At 52.2% G+C, this 26,945-nt stretch overlaps 1 protein-coding gene across 18 annotated transcripts in view; it reads right to left on the reverse strand.

Moving 5' to 3' along the window:
- Window positions 1–1,373: 1,373 nt before the first annotated feature.
- Window positions 1,374–26,945, reverse strand: part of LOC117203449 (uncharacterized) — a 96,063-nt gene continuing 70,491 nt past the window's right edge. For 4 of the 18 annotated variants that reach the window (XR_004486212.2, XR_007473099.1, XR_004486217.2 and 1 more), the window contains 2 exons: window positions 22,400–22,485; window positions 16,487–20,461 (listed from right to left, as the gene is read on the reverse strand). Coding sequence is in view for 5 of the 18 variants with exons in the window: in XM_049701083.1 (XP_049557040.1) it covers window positions 8,570–8,739; window positions 8,865–8,938; window positions 9,301–9,487 (431 nt within the window). In the remaining 13 variants the exon portion in view is untranslated. Of the gene's footprint in view, window positions 6,029–6,119; window positions 6,252–6,901; window positions 9,488–13,767; window positions 13,852–14,099; window positions 14,235–16,486; window positions 20,462–22,399; window positions 22,486–23,746; window positions 23,825–26,945 lie in introns of those variants that run through there. The other 14 variants (XR_007473098.1, XR_007473092.1, XR_007473088.1 and 11 more) reach the window with 11 other exon arrangements.

Here is a 26,945-nt window from a genome sequence, read left to right on the forward strand (position 1 = left end):
CAGTGTCTTCATTTTGGTCTAGGAGGCACATCTATTTTCTTTTTCTCCCAGGTGCAACGCTGATACCAAATTATGTCTCAAGGGTTTCAGACTCCAGTGTTATCATGGGCCACAGTAACATGGTAACTTGACTGAGTGGGATGGTGTGAGGCAATAGGGAGTGGTGGGGTCTGTGGCAAACTGGAGAATGCACATGTTGCTTAAAGACATCAACTTTAAGTGACAACAAGAGAAATAAATCCAGCCAAACAAAACCTACATCTAATCTATCTATGAGGCTTATGGACTACGAGTTTGGGATCCCAAATTTACCTTCTAGTTTCGGGCTGATTCCAAGGGGAAGTGCTCCATGGGGAAGAGAATGGCCCTGGATGTGATAAGGGCTTCTCAGCCCTAGCTGCCCCTTGGAGTCACCCTCCTCCCCCCACACCCAGACCTCCACCACGCCTAGCCTCTGTGTTTCCTAAAAGGGGATTTTGATACGGAGCCTGGTGAGATCCACTGGATCTGCTGGCTAGCCGGCATTGCCTCACCTCCCTCATCCTTCCCCACCTGCCCCAAACTCTCCAAGTCGGTCCATTAGCACTGGGCCACAACCTCTCCCCTCTCTCTCCAACAAGAGGACCCTGTGTGGAATAACCAAGAGGCTACTACTGTTGCGTCAAGCTCTAACCAATCCAAACCACAGGTAGGGGAGCGGGAGACACAGAAAAGAGGGGCACGGTCCCAGAAAATGATGAGAACATAGATGTCCTGTAAAGATCATGGATTTTGGAGTCAGACAGACCTGGGTGAGTCCCCACTTCACCACATACCAGCTGTGTGGCTTCAGGCAACATACTTAACTTCTCTGAGTGTTAGCTGTCACATCTTTAAAGTGGGGATAATAATACCTTTTCGCATTGTTGCTATGAGGACATTGACAGATAATGTATGTGTAGAGCAGTGCCTGGCCTACAGGGGGGGCTCGGCGCAGACTCTGGAATGGGGTGACTTGGGTTAGAATTCCCTTTAGCTGGTTGTGTGACCTTGGGCAAGTTACTTCATGTTTCTGTGCAGAATGTTCTCATCTGCCATATGGGTTCACTGGCGTTCTCATAGGGCTATTGGGAGGCTGAAGTCAAGGACTGAGACCATGCCTGGACTTCATAGGGACTCCTTGAGTGCATGAATTATTTACTAGGTGCGTTCTGACATTGGTGAGTGTGTGTCTCCCGTACCTGGTGGGCCCTGGGGTGTTTCTGGGATGTGAAGTGGAGACGTCAGAGACTGTTTCCTGGTTTTCAGGAGAGGCTGACCACATTCTACCTACACCTGTCTGCCTAGTTCCTCCCGTAATTCCCACCCCCATCCCCCCAAATCTTCCACCCTTTTCACCTCCTGCCCCAGCCTGTCTATGACTTCCCCAGACACCTCTCTGGCAGCCCCAGAGCCTGGGGCACAGGGCTGCTAGGCTCCATGGTGTACCTAGGAGGGGCCTGGGGCTTCCCTCTGCCTGAGAAGCCCCATTAGTCACTGGAGAAGGCGAACACTGCACTGACCTCGCTCCAATGCGTGTGCACACGCCAGGCGGTCTCAGATGAATCACTTCCACGCCGCGCTATTACCAGGCTTGCAACAGAGGGTCTGTGTGCTGGCTTTGTGTGTAGTGTTTCTTTCCATTCCATGATTCAGAAAACACCAGTCACTCAGCCATGTGATCCCCTGATCTTCTGCCAAGGAACTGAGTGCAAAGGTTTGCTGGAAAACCCTCAAAGGATGGGGGAGGGCAGCTGTGGTTGCCAGAAAGGGGACTGAGCTGAGAGAACTGGAAATTAGAAGTGTTGAAACCATCATCAGGAAAAGAGCATCAGGGGACTCAGGTACGATGAGGGCCAGAGCCCTGCCCACAAGAGCAGCTGCTGGTCGATGAAGGGCCCTAACTCGGCTCTATGCAGATTTCTACCACCCAAGCCCCAGAAAAATAAGGTTATGTTTTTGTCTGATTATAAACATAAAGCTTGTTTATGCAAAAATTCTGATCAATACAGAAAACTATAAAAAAGAAAAGACATATCTCTCGTATGCTGCCACCAGACACGGTTTCAACCCATCAAGACATTCGGCACATGACTTTGTGCTTGGAACTGCCAGGTTCTGGTCCTCTGAGCTACTGGCCACAGCCTGGGTCTGATCCTGGCTCCTGCCCCCATCCTGGGACACTGAGCTCCAAATGTTCTGGGGACATGGGTTGGATCTGGGCTCCAGCGTCTGTGTTCTAGTCCCAACTTGGCCGTTTGCCCTTAGGCAAATCGCTCTGAGTCCTATTCGCCTATGCAGTTAAAAATGGGATAATAATTGGGCTGAGTTGTTGAGAGGATGAAAGGTATGAGGGGCTATGAAAACTACAAGCCCGCAGAATCTCTTCAAATGTAAGAGACGTGCAGATGTGATGCCCATTCCCCTGCCTTGGCTCCTTTAACCCCAGGGGTAGCCTTGAATCAGCTCTGCTGCTCCACGACTGAACTTGGTCTGCCCGCGTTGACCAAAGGCCTTCCCCAGACACGCCCAGGATTGGCTCAGAGGAGGCAGGCCTCAGGCTGGGGTCCCCAGTCACGGCAGCACCGCCCCTGAGCACCGAGGCAGGCAGGCACCTGGTTCAGGAAAATTCAAGCCCAGTTGTGTCACCGGTTTTGAGCCCAGGTAACTCCCTTCCCTCATCTCCCACACAGATACTTACTCTCACCACATCTGGGCCCATTCTCAGCGCCATTCCTGCTCAGAAGCCTTGTCTGATTTCAGGAACCCTCGTGAATTCCCCGATGTGTTGTATCAATTTACACTGTAGTGAAATTTAGTAAAATCCTTGTGTACTTACACAAGGGAGAGTAATGACAATACAAGAACATTAGTTCAGCTATTTCCAAACTACTTCTTACATTCATCTCCATAATACACCCAGGAGCTTAGGTATTGGGGATCTCATCACTATTTCTGTCTCACAGAAATGAGTTAGAGGCGGCTCAGAGGACATGTGTCTCTGAGCAGCACAGTATTTCCTCGTGACTCTATTTCCCAGGCCTTTGCCTTCCCGGCTTCGCTAGAGCTGAGCCAGCTCTGACTGTTCTGGCTAGCCCATACCCATCTAGTCTGGACACAGGAAGCCTCAGGGACCAGCGAGGCCTCTCTCCACGTAGCTCCCTTTGCGGGGAGTGAATCCGGGTGGATCTGGAGCAGGGCCCAGCACGGACCACCACAGCCAATCCATCCTTGCATTATGTCCTTGGGCACCATGTGGATTCTGGAGACGGTGACCCTTCAGCCACCCGGTGTGCATCCAAACTTCTTCCACAAAAACAAGACCTGCCCAGTTCACGTGTCTGGGCGTTGACCTCAGTTCCCCAACCCAAGGCCCGGTTCCCACTGTGGGTCCCCTGACCCCTCCAGGCTCCTTGAGCCCCGTCCAGGAGATGGCAGGGTCTGCCTGCCTGCCTCCAGTCCACTCCCTCCCTGAGTCAGTGTTCCTTCTGCCTGCTGGACGCCCCACAGCCGGGAGCCCTTGTCACACACCTTCGGCCCTGGGCTTTGCCTGACCGGCAGGACCCTCCCTTTTAGTACAGTCTCAGGCTCAGGATCCCTCTGCAGCCTGTCTTGATTTACTTGAAGCAAACAGCCGTGCTTCCTGACAGGAAAAAGCAAAGCAAGGACTCGAACCCAGGGCCTCTCACACCACACCCCATGTTATCTTGTTCAGGCCACGGCAAGGACTGAGGAGACGTGTGCTTCAAAGCCGGCTTTAGAACGGAGGAAGTGAAGCTGAGAGGTGGGTAGTGGGCCATGAAGAGGCGAGAAAGCGGCAGGGATGAGGGGCCCTGTGGGAAGCGACAGGGCTTAAGGCGGGAAAGTCAGTGGGTGATGGAGAGATGGACGCTGGGAGTTAACCTGGAGGGGCCCTGTGTGGCTCTCAGACTACAGCCACCCTGAGGCTGCCTGGAAGACTGTTGTAACAATCATAATCATTACCGTAATGGCCCGTAACACTTAGTGAGCACTTACCGTTTGCTAAGTATGGAGCTCAAATGCCTTACCTGTGTTACGTCATTTCCCCCTACGGCACCATGATGAAATAGGTGCTACTAGCAGCCTCCATCTCACAGGTGAGGCGGCTGAACCTTGGTTTGGTTACACAACGTGCCCAAAGGCATTATCTTATCAGCAGAAGATCTGAGATGAGAATCCAGGCTGATTTCATGTTCTAACTTCTATAATGATCCACCCTGCCCAGAAGGTGGGTCAGCAGTGTCAGGCTTGCTGAGGAAAGATGAATGTGTTACAGATGTGGGGGCATTTCTCTGGCTTCAGCACGGGGGATCCCAGGGACCCCAGGGTCTGGGCTGCCCTACAGTGGAAGGCTGTCTTCCCTGAATAAAGAGCCAGCTTCAGGGCCTCAGAGTGGAGCCGGGCAGGGGCGGGGCGGGAGGAGGGGCCTCCGCGAGGCTGCCAAAGCAGGCCTGTGATGCCCGGGGCTGGCCAGACCAGCCTCCCGTGCACACCACACAGCCGAGGGTCTGTGCCTGGGATGCGAGGAGGAAGTCCTATAAATATGCCAGGACTGGTTGATTCGAAGCAGGGAAGAATAAATGACAAATTCATTAACTGGATTTTTTGAATATAAATATTACAGTAGGATTTTAACCACAAATATGCCCTATGAAAATATAGCTTAAGTTTGGCTCCAACAAGCTGTGTTAATTCAAACAATTTAACTTGCTCACAGGCCTCAAGGTTTTAATGAAGCACAGGTGACTTCAGTTAAGCAGGTGACGCGCTGGGTCATCATCTGGGTGGTGCATTTGGTGGCCGAGGAGTGGAACCCCGGCTCTGTGGCCAACAGCTTCCCTCCGTGTGCTGTCTTAGCACCCCTCACCCCTCCTCTGTTCCATCATGGCCAGTGTAGACTGGCTGATAGAAACTCACTTTCAGATTAACTCGAGCAAAAAAAAAAAACATGGGTTGTAAAGCTCCTGTTAACAAGTATTGTGAAAGCAGAGGAGAAAAACATTTAGCTATGCGGCTCTTTAACTTTTTTGACTGGACTCACAGTAAGAAATATATTTTATATCGTAGCCAAGTGTGCGTGTGCACACACACACATGCAGGTGCACACAGCTAAAATAAAATTTCCTAAAACAATTCTTTTTTTTTTTTTGCGGTACACGGGCCTCTCACCGCTGTGGCCTCTCCCATTGCGGAGCACAGGCTCCGGACGTGCAGGCTCAGCGGCCATGGCTCACATCCTAGCCGCTCCGCGGCATGTGGGATCTTCCCGGACCGGGGCACGAACCCGTGTCCCCTGCATCGGCAGGCAGACTCTCAACCACTGTGCCACCAGGGAAGCCCCCTAAAACAATTCTTAACCATGCTACATAAAATGCACATGATATTTTAAATTTTAATTAGTTTCTTGTAAATAAAATGTGATTTGAGACGCACTAAAAGGTTGTCATGATTCACTGATGTGTGGCGACTCACAGTTTAAAAAACACTAGCTGACTGTGCTTGATAGAGAGCAAAAGGAGCAAACGGAATAGTTCATCCGTCTCGGCTCCCTTTAGACATAAATTTCCCCAGACCAGAGGCTGTGTCCTCCCATCCGTCCTGCAGGGATGTCTGCACCCATGAACCTTCTGCAAACACAGATGCTGTGACAAACACTGGGACTCTGAGCAGAAAGGGAAGGTTCCGGGGGAGAAGGCTCAGGTGCCTCTCTTCTAGTTAATATTTGATTGGGATTCATTTAGCCATTAAATACCCTTCGGGGAGTGGGAAACAGGTTGAACAAGGGTGGTGAACAGGATAGAAGATGGTTAAAGGCAAAACACTCCTCAATGTGGTTCTGGGCATTGTTGTGCAACCAGCACAAAGAGGGTCAAATGGCAAGTGGTTAAGAGCATAGACTCAGGAGCCAGCCTCCCAGTTCTGGTTCTGTCACCTCAGCTGTGTGACTGTGGGTGAGTCCCTCTGCCTCTCTGGGCCTTGATTTCCTCATCTGTAAAATGGGAACATAACAGTATTTAGTTGTTAGGGTTGTGACCTAATCAATATGCCAGCTGTTGGTGCTAAACAGGAAGGCAGCTCACCTGGCCACACAAATTAGGCTCCAACTCCAGCCAGCGACGGGCAGTATAAAGCAGAGAGCAGCTCCTATTATGTGGGGTATAAGGGGTGGCTAGTGTGAAACCCCCAGAGATGCCATATGGCAACGAAGAGCCCTGCACCAAGAGAGATCAAAGGTAGAATTCAAAACACTCCCACCCAAAGTCAGCAGGTTGGTCCTCAGGTTCAAGAGCAGTCAATAAATTAAGACCCATCATTCTCTAGAGCACAGTTCTGTCGGGTCACCTGTTTCCTGTGCTTATCTTCACAAGTTAACTGCCTTTCAGTTTTCTGCCACTTTACCACTTCTCCAGTCCTGCAAGCCCTCAGGAGCGAGCACAGGGGGTGAACAGCAAAGACCTTCAGATGCAGGGTTCTCAACCCTCAGTGTGCATTCGGTCCTGGACTAACTGGTCCCCCTCCCACCAGCCCATATTCCACACTTTTGCTAGATTGATTTTCTGAAGTGCAAATTTAATAATGTTACCTTTTTTTGTCCCTGTATCACGTCCCTGCTTAAACCCTTGGAAGCCTTCTCACTGTCTACGATGCATTTCAACCCCCACTGGAGGCAGAGCCTCATCTCCCCTCTTCAGCCTCACCTTTCACCACCCTGTACAAGCCCTGCTCTCCAGTCCTACCAAATACCTTGCGTTCCCTGATGATGCAATATAGGCTCAAGCCTTTAGGCTATTACCCATGCCATTCCTTATGCCTTGCCTGTCAGGTCTCTGACAGCTGGACTGGCCCCATTATAAAGAATTACCATGCTCAGTGGAAGGAAGCATCGTGTCCTCTGGGAAGCCTTCTCTGACACCAGAAAGCCCGTAGCTCCTTCTTCACGTTCCCGCAATGCTCTATCCCTAGGAGGTAGCTTTGAAAGGCGTGGCTGGCTTCCCGGATTTGGCCACTAGAGGGCAGTCGAGTGTAGCGAGCGTCTGGCCTGGCAGCTACCGGAGGCTGTGAGCGCTGCTCCGACACTGCTCCGTCCTCACACACATCCCTAGTTGGGCCTCGCTACACCTCACTCCTGGAATGTTGCACGGCCCCTTTGTAGGTCTCCTGGCCTCTGCCGCTCCGTCTCCTCTCCTTTATGCACAGGACTGACCCGACTACCTTCCTTAACCATTATTTTGATCACCCACCCCACCCTTCCTCGAGAACGCTCAGTAGTTCATTATTAATTTCATATTAACCCAGAACTTATTTTGGGATTCTTTTGTTTATTAAAGTGTTGCAACTTCAGTAACAAGTTAAAAAATGAAGGAAAAAAATTCCTAAGTCTATCCCATGATTTTCTTATGTTTTGGTCTGTCTGTATGTATATATGCACACATATATGTATATATATGTGTGTATATCTATATACACATATATATATATGTGTAGTGGTCAGGGCATAGATACAATTTTGAATTTAACTATTTTGGCTTATTTTGAAAGCACAGTTTTTCAAATTACCATTCTGGCTTTATAAAGATTGATATGAAGGAAGGCCAGCTTGGGTTTCAAGACCAAGTTTGCCAGCCCTCCTGTTCCATTCATTCATCCCCAGCACAGATTCTGCTGCTCTTCTGTGGCTGGAATACCTGCCTGGCCCCCATCCTGGTGTCCACACCTACCTGTCCCTTTCTGAAACACCCTCCCGCTCCTTCTCTACTAAGCTCCAGTGCACATCCCCCCAGACCTCTGCTCAAACTTCTCCTCCACCAGAGTTCATTTCCCAAGCAGTCAGCCCAGCTCTGGCTGCCTTGCCCCTGCTGCCCAGCTCTCTCTGGTGCAGCCCCAATTTCCCTTGTGAGACTGGGAGGTCCCTGAGGATTAGTGGACGCTGTCCGTCCACTGGCAGCTGAAGCAAAGTACCACAGACTCGGTGGCTTGAAACAACAAAAATGTATTCTCTCACAGTTCTGGAAATCAAGGTGACATCAGGGCTACACCCTCTCTGGGGTTCTAGGGGAGAATTCATTCCTTGCCTGTCCAGCTGCTGGTGGTGGTCGGTATTCCTTGGCTGTGGCTACGTCCCTCCAATCTCTGCCTGTCTCATAGGGCCTTCTCCTCTGTGTCTGTCTTAAATCTCCCTCTGCCTCCCCCTAGAAGGACACTTGTCATTGTACTTATTGGATAATCCAGGATGATCTCCTCTTTCAAGATTCTTTATCACGTCTACAAAGCCCCGTTTTTGAAATAATGTAACATTCACAGGTTCCAGGGGTTAGGATGTGGATATGTTTGGGGGGGGGTCACCACTCAACCCACTACAGTTCAGCTGTGCCTCAGGATCAGTGTGGAGTGAAGTGCGGGTTCACAAACCTCGCTGATCTCCAAGATCACGACTGTGGGACTTGAGAAAATGGCTCAGCTAGAGCTCCCATGCTGACTGAGACTCAGGAGGTCCCGGACGGTGCCTGGGTGTCTGTCAGGATCGGAGAGGTTATGCCATAATAACAAACAACCCCAACCTCTCAGTGCCTTGACACAACAAACGGTTTCTTTCTTGTTTACTCCAAAAGGTCACCTTGAGTTGGTTTGGGACTGTCTGAGTTGTCCTCATTCCAGGACCCAGGCTGATGGAGTGGCTACCATCTGGAGAGTTGCTGGCTTCTGTGACAGAGGGGGGAAAATCGTGGTGAATTATGGACTGAATTTTAACACCATTTCCACCCAGAAGTGATACTTATCCCTTCTGCACATACCATGGTGGGACTATGATCCTATATGATATTTACCTGGAAGGAAAAGTGGTGCCCGTGTCTCTAGTTTCAGAAAGCACTGCAGGTTTGGGAAGCACGGGACCCGAGAGCTGCAGAGGGACATCCGGTGACGTCCTTTAGAGTCATCTCTGACTGCCCTCTTCTCCCCCGAGGGTCAAAGCCCCAAGGCAGAGCATCCCATGGGCCGAGCCTGAGTCACACCTGGGCCTAGAGGACTGTCTGCCCCCCACCAAGACCACACACTGGTGGACAAACCATCTGGGAAGGGGGTGCAAGGTGGTCAGGCAAAAATCAGCAGACATCATGCGCTGAGATTCCCCTTCTCCCTCTCCAGAGCGAGCTCGTTCTGGAAGGCATTCAGGAGTTCACGTGATGCTCCCAGGAGCCCCTTCACTGCTTTTCTTAGGAGGGGGGCACGGAAGAGAGGGAGGTGAGACATCTCCCCACTCACCTGTGCTTTGGTGCCACAGAGGCCACCAGTATCCGCCCAGCAGAACCAGGGTGACTGGTTTGGATGTGGTGGCCCCTCTGTTCACCCCAGAAGGACAGGGCCGGGGAGCAAGGAGGAGGAAGCAGGACAGCCCCAACTCCATCACGCCTTCTCGGAAGAGCCAGCAGTCTCTCAGGGAACGTCAGGACTTTGGTGAAAACAAAGGGTGAAGAAATCTATGTTGGGCTTGAAATGGTTGTGTGAACTGGCATAGCTATTTGTCATGAATGTTGGCTGCCTCTCCAGCCATTCTGACACTTAACACTCTGATGCTTCAGGAAACTGAGCCCGATTTTAGCAGCAGCCTTTCCTCACAGCCCAGGGCCACAGAGACACCTGGGCTGCACGCAGAGGTGCTGGGAAGTAAGCCTTGGTCCTGCTCAGAGGGAGAGCAGCTCCAGAGACGGGAGAAGGACAGCAGTGTGGGAGAGTCACAATGTTTCTTCAAATAGTGGTTCACAAACCAGACTGTACAACCCCAGGGCACCCTGGGGGTCCCATGCGTGCAGGGGTCTGGGTAGAGGGCCACCAGTTACAATGAGGATACTCAGTTAAATTTGAACATCAGACAAACAACAAATGAAAAAATTTTTCTTTGGTATAAGTATGTCCCATGCAATATTTGGGATATACTTATCCTTTTGAAATTATTTATTTTTCTGAAATTCAATCTTAACTGTATTATCTGGCATTTCTATTTGCTAAACCTGGCAAATTTACTTGGGTGTCCTGCTTTGCTTTTATTTATTTTGGAGCTTAGGTTAGATTCTTTTGGAATCAAAGTTTTCACTGCCAAAAAAAAAAAGTTTGGAAAGCCACGGCTAGCTCTTTATCTTTTTTTTTTCCACATTGAAAAACTTAGGTTTTCACCCCAGACATACTTCATGGAGCGTTTTGACAGCCCAGGCACTGGTGCAGACCATGGGGATAGCATGAGGTGAATAAGACAGAGCTCCCGCCCTCTGAGAGTGCTCTCAAGTTACGGAAGGAGAGAGTCGAGTCAACCACTGACCGTGTGTGGCTGAAAGTGCAAGAGGTAGAGAGGGCGTTAGCGCCTCGTGGATCATGGCAGAGCTGTGAAGAATAAAGAGAAGCAGTGAAGGGATGCTAACCAGGCATTGCCACTCGCACGCCCGTTTCCACAAGTCACGGTCCAAATTGTAAGCATCACACTGGCAAGACCCTGATCCCCTTGGACTTTCTCTCTCCTTTTCCTGTAACTTATAGTTTAATAATGACTCGGTTAAGACTGATGAAGTAGTCAAGCAACCACTTTCTGTTTGGTTGACTTAAAAATGATGACATTGGGCTTCCCTGGTGGCGCAGTGGTTGAGAGTCCGCCTGCCGATGCAGGGGACGCGGGTTCATGTCCCAGTCCGGGAAGATCCCACATGCCGCAGAGCGGCTGGGCCCGTGAGCCATGGCCGCTGAGCCTGCGTGTCCGGAGCCTGTGCTCGCAACGGGAGAGGCCACAACAGTGAGAGGCGCGCATACCGCAAAAAAAAAAAAAAAAAAAAAAAGTGATGACATTGGTGAGCCATTTCCTTGGGGTGTCTTCAGGATCTAACACCAGGGTCTGGCCCAAGGTCCTGCTGGCTTGGGCAGGAAACACCTTCACCGTGTTCTCGAGACTCTGGCCCATCCCTGCCAGTACCAGGAACATGGCAGAAAGAAATGAAGAAATTCTGAAGGAGGAGGAACGTTCAAAGGGCAAAATGCTCTGCACTTTATGAACTCTCACGTACACACCTCAGCCTTATGTGTTGATGAGTAAGCCAGGAGGAAACCAGGTCTGTGAAGGCAGAGTTGCTTTCTATTGTCCAAGGAAACAGCAAGGGTAAAATGAGAGTTCCGAGCTGTCGTGAACACTGTTGTCATTTTTTTTTAGTCCTTAGAGGAAACCATTTCCTTTCTGGAAGAGTCTCTCTTCTGGGAACTGGGCACTTGAAGGTGGGTGTCGAGTGGGCTCGTGGGGGAATGTTCTGGGGTTCAGGAGACTCGGCCTCGGAGCCCGGTCACACTTGGCGAGGAAGGCGTGAAGTCGCCTGCATGTGACCCTGCCGTGATGGACTCGGCAGTGGTGTGGGCCGTGGAAACGAGGCTCAGAGACGGTTTTGTGTGAGTCCAGAACAACCACACGAGGATTAGTGAGCCGACCTCAAGTGTGTGAAAAGCAAGAAGGTTGTTGCCTCCTGCTCCCACGGGAGCTAGAAATAGAACCCTGCCCTTTGTCCTTGGGGAGCTGAAGCAACTGCCTGGCGTGGGTGTCCTGACCACAGGCCCCTTTGTTCCTCTCTCCCACCCGTTCCCCTCTCCTGCCCTTCTTCCTCTGTGACCTCAGCCCCAGCCTGTGACGCTGGCTCTGCTCAGCCCCACTGTCGGGCATCTCCATCCTGGCACATCTGGAGGATGGGTGCACTCCCACCTGCTGAGAACAGGACAGCCCTGTCCTCACTGGTCTTAGCTGCCATCCAAAGCCCTGATCTGGGGCCATTCAGAAACGTTTTGCCTCTTGCTGGCAGTAATTTCGGCGTCAGGCACATGGTTCCAGGGTGCTTAAAACTTCATTAACTGAGACTCACAGTAAGAGGTGCGGTACCATTTTACATTGCATCCCACGCACACGTTATGTACTGGCCTTTTCCACACAGGGACTGGGTCCGTGGCTGCTGGCCCTCAGGCTTGCCTGGGCTCAATTAGTGGGCAGCCCAGCAGGAGCCGGGAGGGAGGGAGAGGAGTGAGGGTAAGCATTCATTCCCCATCGGGCTGATGATCACAGGTCCTGTCTGAGCCTTCGCCTCATCGCTCTCTCTGTTTCCAAGTTCTGGAAACACCTTCCACCTTCAAGCCTTAAGCCTGAGGGTGGTAACTAAGCCTCACAATTCTCTTGTGACTTCCCTACACCCTGCCCACGTCTTTGTAAATAGTTCCTTTATTAAATGCCCCCAAACGGCCCAATCAGAATGTGCTATCTTTCTATTGCGGTATCCATATAGTACGTGTTCACACACACACACACACACACACACACACACACACACGAGGCTCATGAAATAACGCTCACGCTTACCCCCCACGAGGCACTCTGATATACGTGACCCTGTTCTGGCTAATTATGAAGAATGCTCATCCCACCCACTCAATTAATTCCATGACTCACTTATGGGTCTCGATTCTCAGTCTGAAAAGCATTGCGTAGGGCCAGCCCGGGGGAGGCAGCTGTCAGCTGGCCTGGCTATGGCAGCTGGCAGAGGTCAGCGTGGAACATGCCAAGGAGGGGGAGCTGTCAGATGAGTCTGTACAGTGGGTGTCTTATGGGGCTCCCTTAGGGGAAGGCTGGACTCCTTTTGGGGGGTACTTCCTTTCTGTGGTCATCCCATTCCCGGAGCCCAGTTTCCACTTTGTAAGCTAGAAACCTGTGTTGGTTAGACGCTCCGAGACGGCTGGGCTCAGGGCTGACCTGCACCCAACATGAGCATAAATACCTCCAATCTGACTCAGCCAGCCCCGGTGGGAAGCAGCCATCCAGCGGGCCTGAGAGGCATGTTCTCCCATTGACAGCCTTTCTCTGGTGGGAAATTCTATCCAGAAAGCCAGGCCGTCATCAGAAGGTGCCTGGCCAACACAGCCTTAGGGCGAGGGCCTTCCTCAAAGACCGCAGCGGGTCTGGGTGGCCTAAGCACCATCTCTCCAGATTTGTTCCCACACCTTTGCCGACCCAACCCCTCCGGCTGACCCACTGACTTTCTTGTTCCGTTCCCTTCTGTGTCTGGGCAAGTGAAGCGTCTTATTCCAATCCTTGGCGGTGGTGGAGGGAGGTGGCTGCGTCCATCGGGGCCGCCCATGGCTGCCCGACGGTGGGCTGGCATGTGTTTTCAAGGACTAGAAGCGCTCCCTCTGCCTCACCTTCCGGGCGGTCCTGAGGTGTGCGGCCAGCAGCTAGCCGGTCAGCGGCCACGGAAGTGCATGCTTATTGAGTGCTTTGCGGAAACTAGGCTGGTGCGGAGCTCCTATGGGCACAGTCTCATTTCTCTCCCCTCTCAGCCTGGTGAGAAAGTACCCGTTTCCCCATCTTTTACATAAGGAGATTGAGGCTCAGAGCGGCCAGGTGACTTGGCTGAGGTCGTATGGTAAGTCAGTTGCTAGGTGGCCCTAGAAACTGTCTGTGAATACACGTGTACTCTGAAAGGACAGGGAATGCATCCCCAGCCTCACGAGCTCTCACTCCCTGGAGGCAGGACTGTGCCTCCTTCAGGAAATGTCCTCTCTACCCCGCTAGCCACCAGAAGTGCACACGGCAGGACTCAGCACACCAGGGTGCCCAGTTACCCACGCTCGCCGACAGACACAGACTGGGACCAGCCTCTTGCCAAAGAGGGAAGGCCAGTGGGAGCCTCAGACCACAGGGAGGTGACTCCATGGACGCACCAGACCGTGGTGGTGACTCAGCCGCCTGGGTGATGGATGGTGCACGGACGTCAGTCCTCACGCTGTGGCCCTTCCCTTTTTTCCCTGGAACAATAACAAAATCCTGGCTGTGTGCTTCGGTTGCCATAGGAACCAGAAAACATTTAATAACGTGGAGACTCTGGGACAGGTGGACTGAGCAGGTCTGGATAAAAAGAACCCTCTTCTGCCCCTTCACCCCAAATCCTGGGTGTCTCATCCATTTGGAACAGATGAGGTAAATTAGTCAGGAGAAAGCTACGCTGCTGCCTGGATTGAGTGACCTTGTCCAACCAGGAGTCTGGGGCACTCACAAGTCTGCGTGCCTGTGGGATCTGGCCCAAATTCCTGCTGAGGAGAAACGCGATCTGAGGCATCCCCGTCTGCCTGGGAGACTGAGTGCCACGTGGGGTGTCCGCCCCCGGCATGCGTGGGCCCCGTCCTGGACTCTGTAGGGAAGAGGAAGAAGGGAGACATGGGTCCCCATGCTCAGAGAGCTCCTGGTCTACTGGTGGCAGGACGCACACCTGGACAGTCCTGCCGGGTCCCGGCCCACATCAGGAATCACCAGGACACAGTGGGGGAGGCGCATGGGAAAGGGGCTTCTGGGCGGGGATGGGGCTCGGTGATGAGAACCAGAGCCCTCCACTCCCAGCAGGACCCGCTGAGTGTGGCACCAGGCTCACTCACTCACACACAGGGTCAGGGTGACAGCTGGGGCCAGGGGACTGGATGCTCTTAGAGGCTCGGCCATCACTGCCTTCCCCGCCGGCCACTTTGTGGTCCCTATCCTCCCTCTCACTCCTTCCATGCACATCGGGCACCTCTGCATAGGGTAAGTGGCTCGAGCACCCTGACAACAATGTCCCACCCCCCCCAAGACTAAACAGGCTCATATCCAAACTCACCCGCCCCCCGTGTGTCTCCTTTTCCAAAATCACCGACATCATTACAGGTTTAATGACGTGCTCTATATCCGCACAGGTGACCCTCCTTCCACCCGCGTCTCTCCCGAGGGGCCCTCCCTTCCTGCCCCGCATCTGCCACCGGGGCCATCTGGCACGTGACCGCTGTGGCCACCTCCTAGATGTTCTCTTCGTCCCGTTCAGGCTTTGAGGCAGCGCTCCTCAGGGGCTTGACCTCTGCCCTGATTTCCAGCATTTTCCACTTCTTCTTGGACATCACCCCACGCGATTCAGACTCAAAATGTCCGAGACAGAACTCACATCCTGCTCCCACAGACCTTCTTATCTTCTGTGTTTCTCCTCTTAGGTGGGAGTGCCCCGGCCCCCAACGTGTCCCTGCCTCCTGGCTCTGCCCCCTCCATCCTCCTCCATGCAGAGGTCAGAATTCACTTCCTAGCGCATTGCTCCCGCTCAGAGACGCTTCAGCTCCTCATCGCATAAGAGTGATGCCCAGCTCCCCTGGAAGGGCAGCTGAGGGCCTTCCAGGCTGGCCCCCAATCTTCCGCTTCAGCTTCACCTCCCAGCTCTCTCGCTCTCCATTTCCCTCCCTCCTCTTTCTTTCTGCCTGTTGTCTCTCTGTCTGTCTGTCTGTCTGTCTCTCATACACACACACACAGCCTGCAGCTCTGGCTACACTACCCTGCTGGTCTCTGTGCCTTGCTCTTTTCTAGCTTCAACCCCTTCGTCGTGCTGACTCCTCTGCCCGAAACCCCCTCTCCCTCAACCCAGGAAACCCTCACCTCTCCCCAGGGCCCCGAGCCCAGCCCACGTATCTTCCCAGCCCGACAGCACCCCAGGTCTGGGGCAGAATTCACCACGCCGTCCTCTGTGCACCCACAGAATTCGAGCATTCTACACACCGAGCAGAAGTCCCTGTTTCTAGCCTCCTCCACTGGCCTGGGGACTGCTGGGTGTTGGGCCTGTCTATTCTTCCCTGTGCCCTGACATCTACAGCTCAAACCAGGCGCCCCGTGAATGCCGCGCGGATCCCTGGACCCGCAGCCCTTCTTTCTCCCGACCTGGCACGGCATCTGCCTCCAGCCACACTTCCACCTCTGTCCCCAGCCTCCCTCACAAGGTCGCCGGACCCTCCTGCGGGCAGGTCGCAAGGTCTGCAGCCTCTGCCTGAGCTCTCTTTGTTCTCTCACTGGAAGCTCTCCCTCCCTGTCTATCCATCTTTCCTGCCGGGCAGAGAATGCCTCTAATTCACTCTCTGAGGTGTACAAACCCCACGCCCTCCGCAGAGGCTCCTTCTCCAGTCAGGACTGAACTCCCTGCTTCCCCCGCAGCCTGGGAACTCAGCCTCCACCTGGCCTTCCGTCAGCGCTGTCGGCCACATCTGTTCTCTTCCCGCACACTGGGCTCCCTGGAGGGCAGGAAGCCCGCCTCACTTCTGTTTCCCTGTGGTGCTCTGCGCCTAGCAGCTACCCTCAAAATGCCTGTTGAAGTGCCGGATCCTGCAGTGGCTCCCCAGGGCCTGTGAAAGGCTGGCCACCTTGGGTACCTGGGGCAGCGGGTGACCTATCTGCTGGCAACCCTTATCAGAGGGGCCTGTAGAGCCCCTGCCACCCAGGCAGGGTGCGGGGCCCGGAGGGAAGAGCGCTCCCTCAGCCCTCAAGTCAGCCGCCCATGCCTGCTGGTGGCCAGCAATTGCTGGAAATTTCCTCAGCTCCCTCCCCACCCCTCAGCCCTCCAATGCTTCCCCTCCCTCACCCCACCCTCCTCCCATCATTTCCATCAGCCCCAGCTCCTCGAGCAGGTGTGCAAACACTTCATAACTGCCCCCGCCTCCACCTCCTGCAACACGCATCCCCTCTCTCACCCTCTCGCTAATCTTATCTTCCTGCATTTAATGTACAACCTCTGCTTAATCCAGGCCTCCTGTCCCGCATACTCTACAGGCAATTGCTCATGCAGGTCCCCTTCCCCGGAACACCTGCCTTCTCTTCTCCACTGACCCGAATCCCCCCGCTGCAGGCCCAGCTCTAGTCTCCCTTCTCCGTGAATTCTCTGATGCAGAACTGGCTCTCTGAGCCACATCATAGTCCTGTTGCAATCAGCGAGCACCACACCGGTTAATATTTAATTGTTCTCCACAATTTTATGTAATGCACCTTCATTTTCTTTTCCCATCTAGATTATAAGCTCTTAGGGGTAAAACTAGCTCTTAAGTTGCTGGGGAAGGCAGGTGAATGTAGGCTTTCTCTAAACTCTCTCAGCTTCTTCTTTGTGTACCCAACTTTAGTAGAATCATCTATTAAAGTCCTAATGTCTAAACTAATGAAGTCTTTCTTGGGCAGCCCTGAAAATAGATCACAGATTACAAGGAAGCCTCATACCGGAGGCTTCCTGGACTGGGAATTTAATGGACCAGAAGCCCAACTTCTGCATTCGGCCCAGGTGATTGAGAGGGCTCCTGGGATTTCCACACCATGGGAGAAACTGTAACCCTATTTTGCGGTAACTGGGGAATGACGTCCATGGCTGGAGCAATGCTGTGATGGGACCTGTGCCCAAGGGAGGTGAGCCATCCAGCCCTCTGGCTGGCCTCGCAAAGGAGCCAGCCTGGAGCCGGTGAGGGGGAAGCCAAGGGCCTTCTGACGCGCCGCCCGGCACTGGGCACCGTGACCACTCCCTGTCCAGGGCCTCCGAGCAGGGCTGGCTTTGGAGAGGGGCTTTCGCGAGCTGAGTAGGGCAAGGGAATCCCTGGAGAACTGTATCTGCGGTAACTTTCCAAGCAGCTTCCTTTAGGTCAGGTTACAGGGGACTTCCTTCAGGTTAGACACACGTGTCGATCGTGCGGCTGAGCCACCAGCAAGTCCATGGGCAACGGCGGCCCGAGCCTCTAGGGAACAAGAACAGCCTGAGGTCTAGGAAGGGGAGTCCAATGTCCAGGGCTCGTGCTCCTCTTTCTCCTCCTCACCTTCCCTCCAGATTCTGTGCTTTTACCCGCTACACCTCACACTGCCTCCGTCCTGCCAATGTCACTCTCTCTTCAATCTGCACCTTCTCTTCCAGGAGAGCTCTCTATCTGATCGCCCAGCAGGCACTCTACCTGACCCATTTTAGGGCTGCCTTCACCCCTTCCTCTCCTTTTCTTCCCTCTGGAAACTTGACTTTCTGGAGGTCACCACGGACAACGGTGATGGCCCCTGAGTTTCTGGAGCCCCACTTTCCTCAGGTCACAACATTTATTTAACCATCCACTGAGCCCTTACAAGGTGGAACCTGGGGAAACAAGAGGGGCCTGCATTTGGCCCCTGCACTCGGGATCTTGTGGTGTGGCACAGGCCGCGCCAATGGGAGACTGCACAGGGTGCGAGGCACAGGGGCACAGCCAGGGCCGTGCTAGGGAAGATGGCCCAGGGGAAGTGACACCGAAGGGGGAGCCTGAAGAATGCTTGGTAGTTGGCTGTAGGCTTGGGGAAATTCTGTTCTGCACAGAGAGAAGCCAAAAGAGAACATGCGGTCTTGGGGAACTGCCAGCAGGTTCATATCCCTCAGAGTCAAGAGGTGAGAGTGGAGGTCTGAGAGGGGCCAGGAGAGGCTCAGACAGTGTCTAGAATGCAGGAAGGGAGCCTGGAGTCAATCCAAGAGCAGCGGGGGTGGGGTGGGACTGCTGCAGGGTCTTAAGCAGGGGTGACACTGAGTAGGTAATGTCAGGAATATTCATTTCTCTCCATATAACGGGGAAAATTCAGAAGGAGGCTCGCTTCCGCCCAAGTCCATATTCAACGAGCAGATGGAAGAAGCGAGGCCTTGAGTCCTGCCCAAGGTCCACAGCAGGCAGGGCCGAGCAGGCACGGGCCCCAAGCCTGTGCTGGGGCAGGTGGGGGTGAGCAAAGAGCAGAGTCAGTGGAGAAGCTGGGACTCTCAGGTTGCAATTAACGGAAGCCAACGTGATACGACTTAAGCCACAGTGGACATTGGCTGAGAGGATGCAGGCCCAGGGCAGGGCAGCAGAACTTCTAGACGAGCCCAGATTCAGAGGCGGGGGTGTCCTCAGGCCTCTTTCTCCACCTCACTCCCGTGCCTGACTCTGCCCACCTGCTCCACCCCTTCTCTGTGCAGCCCTTCCTTGGTCCCTCTGGCTGCTGGCAGAGCCTGCTTGCCCCACTGACCTTGAGGTGGTGAGTTACAGGCTGGCTCTGGGCTCCAGGTCCAAGTTCCCAGGAAAGAGACTCTGAGAACCCTGAGTATCTATTGTAAGCAGCTACGGCCAGGGGTGTCACACATTACAAACGGGGGCTGGGTGGGGCTCACACTGTGCAATGGGGGGGTCCCCAGAGAAGGAGGACTAGGTACCAGCAGGCACCCCAAAGCTGTGAAGCTCAGAATGGCATGGTCTCCACCCCTCCCAGGAGTACAGTTATATAGAACTTTGTAATCTTGTAGGAACAAAATACAGATTCCCTATAATCCGAAGGATTTTAAGGACAAGAGCGAATATTTTTGAGCACTTACTCTATGCTGAGTACTTTGCTAAGTGATTCACGGGTATTTTCTTACTTAATTCTTGTGGGCCAGGGAGGTAGATGCTATTAGTGTTTCCAATTTACAGACAATGAAATGGAGGCGCAGAGAGTTCTGACTGAGCTTTCCTGTCCTGTTTCTGAGGCACGGCACCCCCGTCTTGGGGCACAGAGGGAGAGAAAGGCTGCCCTCTTACCCAGCGGTGTGCCGGTAAATGTTTACCAGCTAGCTCCCTGGCAAAAAAAAACAAACAAAACTGGTTTGCAGCATTTACTGATTCCCGAGGTGTGAATACTCCCACTGTGGCTGACTTCAAGCTACCAACTTCCTGGAGCCAGCGTGAGAGGCTCCAGCACACACTGCCTCTCTTTGGGGTGAGTTCTGGAGATTTAGAGCAGTGCTTCTCAAAGTGTGGTCCCTGAACCAGCCACATCGGCATCATCTGAAAACGTTCAAATTCTCTGACTTCACCACAGACCTACTGAAACCCTGGGGTGGGAAGGAGGAGCCTCCCTCTGCTTTCAAGCCCTCCAGGGCATTCAGATGCATGTTCAAGCTTGAGAACCTCTGGAGCAATGGGGTAATAGGCCCTTTCACAAACTCAGCTGGTCCCAGTCTTCATCCTGCGGTTGGGAGAATGGGGTTTGTTTCCCACTCCTCGGCAGATGGGCAAACTGAGGCCAGAGAGGCGAAGGTTGCTGGAAATTGGTGGGTGAGAAAAATGGATTAAGAAACCCTCCAGCCTGGGTTTCCTTCCCCATAAAGTAATGGGGGTGGGGGGGTCTCTGCAGAGTCCCTCAGTCCTGGCCCTCCATGGGTCTGGGAAGTGATTGCCCATGGACCCAAGGTTAGTGGAAGGTGGGAAGGCTGAGCTCTGACTCCAGGCAAATGGCCAGAGCAGAGGGAAGGAGAGAAATCCAGGGTCCTCTGGCGCTGGCCCCCCTGAAGAGGGGGCAAGTGAGGAGAGAGCCACGTAAAAGCATAAGTCTCAGCAACGCCTGGTTCTGAGCCTTCGAGGCTGGTCCAGAGAGGTCCCGAATCTGAAGTAAGTCCCGGGATGGTGCTAGAGAGTCTGAACCAGCAACCTCTCTGCCTCAGGCCTGAGCCCAGAAGACCTGTAATGGCTCCTGGGGTTGAGGAGGGGCAGGAGCCGCAGGTCCAAGTCCCGCCAAGCTTCTGTGGGACGTGTTTGCTGTCTGGTTGTCTCAACAACTTCCCTCGACCCCAATCCAGATTTGCTATTAACCAAAGACAAACAAATCAAGAGCCAAGTATCAGAAGTGATGCAAATTCCGTGTCAGCCCCGGGAGGCCCTGAAACACCTGGGCAATCAGCAAGGGCATGATGTCACCCAGAGAAATGCTTGGCTCGCAGGCAACTGTGGTCATGTGACACGGCCAGTGTGCCCGGGTCACACGGAGGGTGGGGTTCCCCTCTGAGCTCAGAGCGTCTGACAGAGAACCAAAACACAAACAGAAACGGTGCTGTCAGGGCGAAATCCGTAAGTCATGTGATGGGGCAGTTTCTCGCCTCAAAGTTTGAGTCACAGAAGCGAAGACTCAGAGCCAGCATTACCTAGCAAAATCAGGCCCTGCTGGGATACTGGTCTGCTGTTTGCTTGGGCTGGAAAGTTGGATCCACTGGAATTCCAGTCACTCTCCTTTCAGGGAAGAAGTTCTGTAGGAGTTTACTCAGAGGTACCTGCTCTAGAATTTCTTAGTGAAAATCCTGGACCCAACACCAGCCTTCCCCACTGGGCTGCTACCTCCCTGCAGTGTCTCACCGGGGCTTGGCTTCCATGTTGGTCGGTCCCCAGGGGGAGGCCAGTAGCCTGGGTAGCCACTCCTCCTTCCCAACCCAGAGTGGACCACGTGGGCTGCTTCCGCAGCTGCTGGTTCAAGCTAACGGAGATTTGGGCTCAGCAAATGCTGAGCGAATATCTGGGGCAAGCTGAAGGTTTTAGGTAGCAGGGAGGTATGAGGTGCTGGGTGCCAAGGGGCAATGGCCCACTCCATTCTCTTGCCCCCATTCTTCCAGGCTCCCACTCTTTGTAAAGCAGCTGTTGACCACCTGGATCCTGGCACTAGGCAATGGTGTGGGCAGTATGCAAGTGGACAGCCAGGTCACTGCCCTCAAGGGGCTTACGTTCTATAATATTTAGGAAGATAACGCTATCACAACCCAACACAGTAACAAGCAACAGCGAACAGCATGTGATTTACCACAGACTCAAAGCAGTGTAGCACACCGGGAAAAGCATGGATGGTCCCTGTACCAGACACACTGCATCTGAATTCCAGCTAGGCCACTCACCAGCAGCTGTGTGACCTTGGGCAAAGTGCTTAAACTCTCTGAGCCCCAGTCTACACTTCTAAAAAATGGAGATAAAAATTTCCAACTCACAGGGCTGTGGTAAAAAATGAAATAATGGCTGCAAAACAGCTGGTAAAATGCTCAGCACAGAGTAGGTACTTGATAAACTGTAATAGTTCCCTTAATTCCTTTTTGGGCTGAGATGGGCTATAAAAGATGAAGCATTTATGTCTGGTCTCCAAACCTAGAGCACATCAGAAGCAATAAAGTGAACACACTAGAAGGGAGGCTCAAAAAGAGAAGGGAAAATTAACACACAAAAGCCTGACAGTGAGAGAACACCTAGAAAAACTATAAAAGCAAATGTAAAAACAAAATAGCGTGCAGGGACCATAAGGGTAGAAGCAAACAGCCAGCCTCACCCCACAGCCTCCAGGGCCATCACGCTATCACAAGACAGCAGAGCACATGTCGTTCTCAATGACGATGTATTCGATAGTCACTAGGAAGCCAGGGATGAGAACAGTGCGCTTAAAAAATATTTCCGTCCACAATTTTTAACATTAAGAAAAAAGTGCCTAAAGTGTGTGGGGCTGGTAAATTTTCAGGCGTCCAGAAAATTCACCTGCCACAATTTCCCAATGGTTGGATTAACTGAGTTTTTACTCTACTTTTTATATATTTGTCAGAGAGCTTAGAACCATGCCGAGCACATCACAGGGGCTTACCAGACTGTTTACTGATAAATTTATACAGGGTTGGAATACGGTTTTTTCCTGTTTCCTGTTTTTAACCCTTCGATGCATTAACTAATCGAGGCCAGGGCCAGGATCCAGCTTCTCTTTGAAAGGGCAATACTGTACCTGATTATCTTCAGCCTCCCCTGCTACCTCCACCAGGCCGTTCCTCTTTCTATATTCCAGGCTTTAGTCGATGGTGCCATCATCTACTAGACAGCAACAATGACAAAAGCAATGATAATAATTATGTGAACGAAATTAGCAGGTTCTGCTTTCTAAGCACTTGCCAGGCTATGTACACCTTGTTTTTTTCTCCCTGAAGTCCTGCAAGGTAGGATTATTTCAGTTCTCAGATGCAGAGGGTGAGAGTCAGAGAAGTAACTTGCTTCGGGCACCCAGCTCCTAAGGGGCAGAGATGCATCTGACCCCTTCGCTCTGCGCGCAGTCCGCCAGCCTGAGGCGGGAATGTTCCCGGGACCCAGAGCAGCCCGGCACGCTCTTCGCCGGTCAGGCCTCACCAGCTCTTGTCAGGTGGCAGAGTGCTGCCTGCTGCCCAGAGCAGGAGGGACTTGGCGCGAGCAGAGACCCCCTGCCCCACTCGCCCTCCAGCCTGGCATGGGCCTCCCATCCTCTCCCTTTCCCTGTCTCTGGGGTCCCCAACAAAAGGTGCTCTCATTCCCCACACGTCTCCTCAGTTTTCCATTTGATTTTTGACTTTTATTTCATGCTAATGCTAAGTGTAAAACAGATTAAGTTCTTCTGGCAATTAGCCCATAAGTAAGTAAGATATCCTTACATTTGAAAACACCCACTTGGAACAATCTGGGCCTCTCCATTCTCTTTTCCTTCTGACCCTGTCAGAGTTCTGTCCTGGAAACACACCGAGAGCCTCCCCATCTCTGAACCCTCTTCTTTCCTTCCTCTTACATATGTACTGAGTCTGGCAGATGACAGGTGAGGCTGGCAGGGACAAGGGAGCCTGGCAGATTCTGGAATTTGAATCTAGACTGCCATTTACATGACCCTGAGTGAATTATTGAATAGCTTTAGCTTTCATTTTCCTTATCTCTAAAACGGAAACTGGAACCGCTCCCTGGCATGTGAAGATACCAGAAGCTTCCCCTCCCCAACCTGTTTTAATAAAGTGCCTGGCATGTGGTTAAGTTCTTATCTCATCCTACTGTGGCCCATTTCTTCCATGAAGTCTTCCTTAGTTGTCCCAATTGTGGCAGAGACAGTTAACTACCAACCCCATCCCTACTCCCCCTTTTTTCCTTACTAACAAAACCCCAAGTTTATTTGGGGGAGTAATGTGCCCAGCTAAGAAATTACATTTCCCAGGCTCCTTTGCAGTTAGGGTGTGCATGGGTCACAGGTATGGCCAGTGAGATGTAAATAGAAGTTGCTGGGAGAGGCTCTGAGAAACCTCTTTAAAGGAGGCTGACTCAACTGTGCCCTTTTGCCCCTTACCATCTTTCTCCTTTTTCTTGTCTGGAATGCGAATGTGATGTCTGGAGCCACAGTGGCATGTTATGACCATATGGCAACCTGGAAGATGGAAGTCACATCCTAAGCATGGCAGAGCAGAAGAGTAGAGGAAGTCTTTGCCATGGAGGGTGTGGTCCACCAGACGTCAGGATTTATGTTACATGAGGGAAGAAGAAACTAGTTATTTAGGATTTCTATTACCTGTAACCCAACATAGTCCCTATGGATATGTAGACTGGTGACCTTGCCCTCTTCTCTGAGCTCCAGTCACACATACGGTCACAAGTGTATTCAGGAAGATTTTGGTTATAAGCAAAGTAGCCTAACTAGATTTTTTGGAGCCACATTATGTGAGGAGTAGAAAGTTTCTGATTCATGTAGTGTGTCTGTGCCCCAAAGCTAATGAGGTCCTGCACTAAAGTTGGTTCTCTGTCACCTGCTCCTTATCTTTTGGGAGGAATGAAAGACAGTTGGATGCTATAGCAAAGCAAACATTGTTTGCAGGACTATAGGATTTGTTAAATCAAATGCAGAATGACAGGGAATGAGTGAGCAGAAGAAAGCAGGTCTCCAACCCACCTGTGAGGTTTGGGAAAAACTTGGTGCGTTCTGATTATAAGAGTATGGCTTCTAGGGACTTCCCTGGTGGCGGAGTGCTTAAGAATCCGCCTGCTAATGCAGGGGACATGGGTCCGAGCCCTGGTCCGGGAAGATCCCACATGCTGCGTAGCAACTAAGCCCGTGCGCCACGACTACTGAGCCTGCACTCTAGAGTGCGTGAGCCACAACTACTGAGCCCACGAGCCACAACTACTGAAGCCTGCGCGCCTAGAGCCTGTGATCCGCAACAAGAGAAGCCACCACAATGAGAAGCTCGCATATCACTATGAAAAGTAGCCCCTGCTCACCGCAACTAGAGAAAGCCCGCGCGCAGCAACAAAGACCCAACGCAGCCAAAAATAAAAATAAATAAATTTATAAAAAAAATAAAAGTATGGCTTCTAGACCATGGAGAAGTAATGAGTCCTACCTTGGGCAGCGTACGTATTTCTTCACATGCCCACATTCTGCATCCCCAATGAGTTCAAATTTGCAGTTAAATTTAAAGGCATTTATTCACTTCCCACGTGGAAGTTTCCGTGCTAAGTGCTGCAGGGAACTCAGAGATGAAAAAGATCCCGGCCTTGCCCTCAGGGAGTTGACAGCTGAGTTGGGGGATGGCAAAAGCATATATGATTCTCACATGAATGCAGGAGGTTGTGGAAAGTCAACCACAGAAGTCGAGAAGGATGGGGAAATACAAAGGAGGAGGAGACCGAGGCCTTGAAAGGAAGGTGCATCTGAGCTGGGCTTTGGAGAATAGGTGGCATTTCAGCAGGGGGCAGGGTGGGGAGGGCTTGCCCAGCCTGGAGGAGTAGCAGGGACAGGATGCAGAAAGGTCACCAGGCATGGGCCCAGTTCAAAATGGTCACAACTAGTAGGGCTACAGTGTTGGGAGCCTGAGGAGGTGAAACTTGGGTGCTGGGTGTGGGAGATAAAGCTATGATTGAGTTTAAAAATAAAAACAATGATGCAGCACGCACTGTGTGTGTAACATGTGCCCGCCACGGTTCTAAGTGCTTTCTGTGGATTAATTCACAGCAATCCTATGAACCACAGTGACTGCCCCTGGGAGGGGAAGTCCAAAGGACAGAATTGGAAAGGAGGCTTCTTACAGTGTAACTTTTGTAAAGTTTGAATTTTGAGTCACGTGAATGCTTACCCTATCTTAAAGGTTAATATGAAATTTAAAAGAGGAAAAAAAGGAGGCTTCCCATTCTGAACTGAAGGAAGAGAAGGGAGAGAAGGAAGAAAAGGTGGCCAGATTCTAGCCCTTCAGTGATGGGTCTGGGTGAGGTCATGGGCCTCCAGCCAGGAGAGATTCCAAGGTGAGTTCAGCCTTGCTTTGCTAAATGACCCAGGACAGCTCCCCCTCCCTGGGGGTGAAGGGTCAGTGCTGCTCATGTGCCTAGAGGCCCTGCCTCAGAAGGGGCTGGAAGACTGGCCTCCGTCTCTCCGCCTGCCGTGGGAACAAGGGAAATGGACAAGGAAACACAGACTACGGCCTCATCAGCCATTGATAAACAAGAAGCAGAGCAGATTGGGAATGTGTAAATGGTAAGGAGGACACAAGGATTCTGGGCACTGAGTCCTGGTCCTGCCTAGCCACCAAGTGTCCCTGTGACCTTAGATAAGCCATTTTCCCTTTGGGGTTCAGCTCCATCCCTGTCACCAGGGGAGGGGCCTGGACCAGAATGATGGTCATCCAACTGCCACTCCCCTGCCCCTTCGCCCGCTCCAACTTACTTTACCTTTTGGGCATCCCCTCAAGACTTCACAGAGGCCCTAGATTGAGAAAACGACAGCTAGCCAGTCAAAACGATAGCCAGTCTCACCTAGACGGTCTCCAGGCCAAGTGGTTTTGTCACTCCACAGCTCTGAGAGCCTCGCCACCTCCCCGGATACAACCCCTTCAGGCAAGGAGGTCAAAGGAACACGCTTCAGTCAGCTAGGGGCTGAGCAGTGGGGACCCCACGCCCCTGGGTGATGGCAGGTCTGGCAGGGCAGCAGCAGGCAGCAGGTGGCTGGAGGTGGAGGTGTCCGTGCACATGGCGGAGGGCCCCTCTTGGGCAAAGCCAGGCAGATGCATTAACAGCCCAAGTGCCATAGCAGCTGCAGCCTGCTGGTTGGTCCCTGGGAAGGTCGTGATAGAGGTGGGGCACCTTCAGTGGAGGTCTCTCTACCTGAGCAAGGCACGTGGCTGCATCTTCCTGACCCTCATGGTCAGGAGTAGTCAGCCCAGAGGCTGGCAAGCATCCTCAGAGAGCACTGGGTATAGAGCCCATGGTTGCCCTCCAGGCCTGGAAGCCTCTCCTCTCCCTTCTCCTTACAAGTCCCTATGCCTCATTATCATAACTTTGTCATAAGTTTTGCTCAAAACTTTCCTGTTAAACACAGTAGCCAACTTGAAGGAGCTCCCGATGGCCAAATTTGACATAATTTGAGCAAATAAAAAAAAAAGATCACAACAGATTATAGCTTATAGAACAAGAGAAAAATAGGAAATAATGTGTCTATACTGATATAAATGTTTGAATAAACAAGTAAGGGAAAAGGGACAGCCTTTCTTACAGAAAAATTT

Source organism: Orcinus orca, chromosome 1 (genome assembly GCF_937001465.1).
Source record: "Orcinus orca chromosome 1, mOrcOrc1.1, whole genome shotgun sequence".
NCBI lineage: Eukaryota > Metazoa > Chordata > Mammalia > Artiodactyla > Delphinidae > Orcinus > Orcinus orca.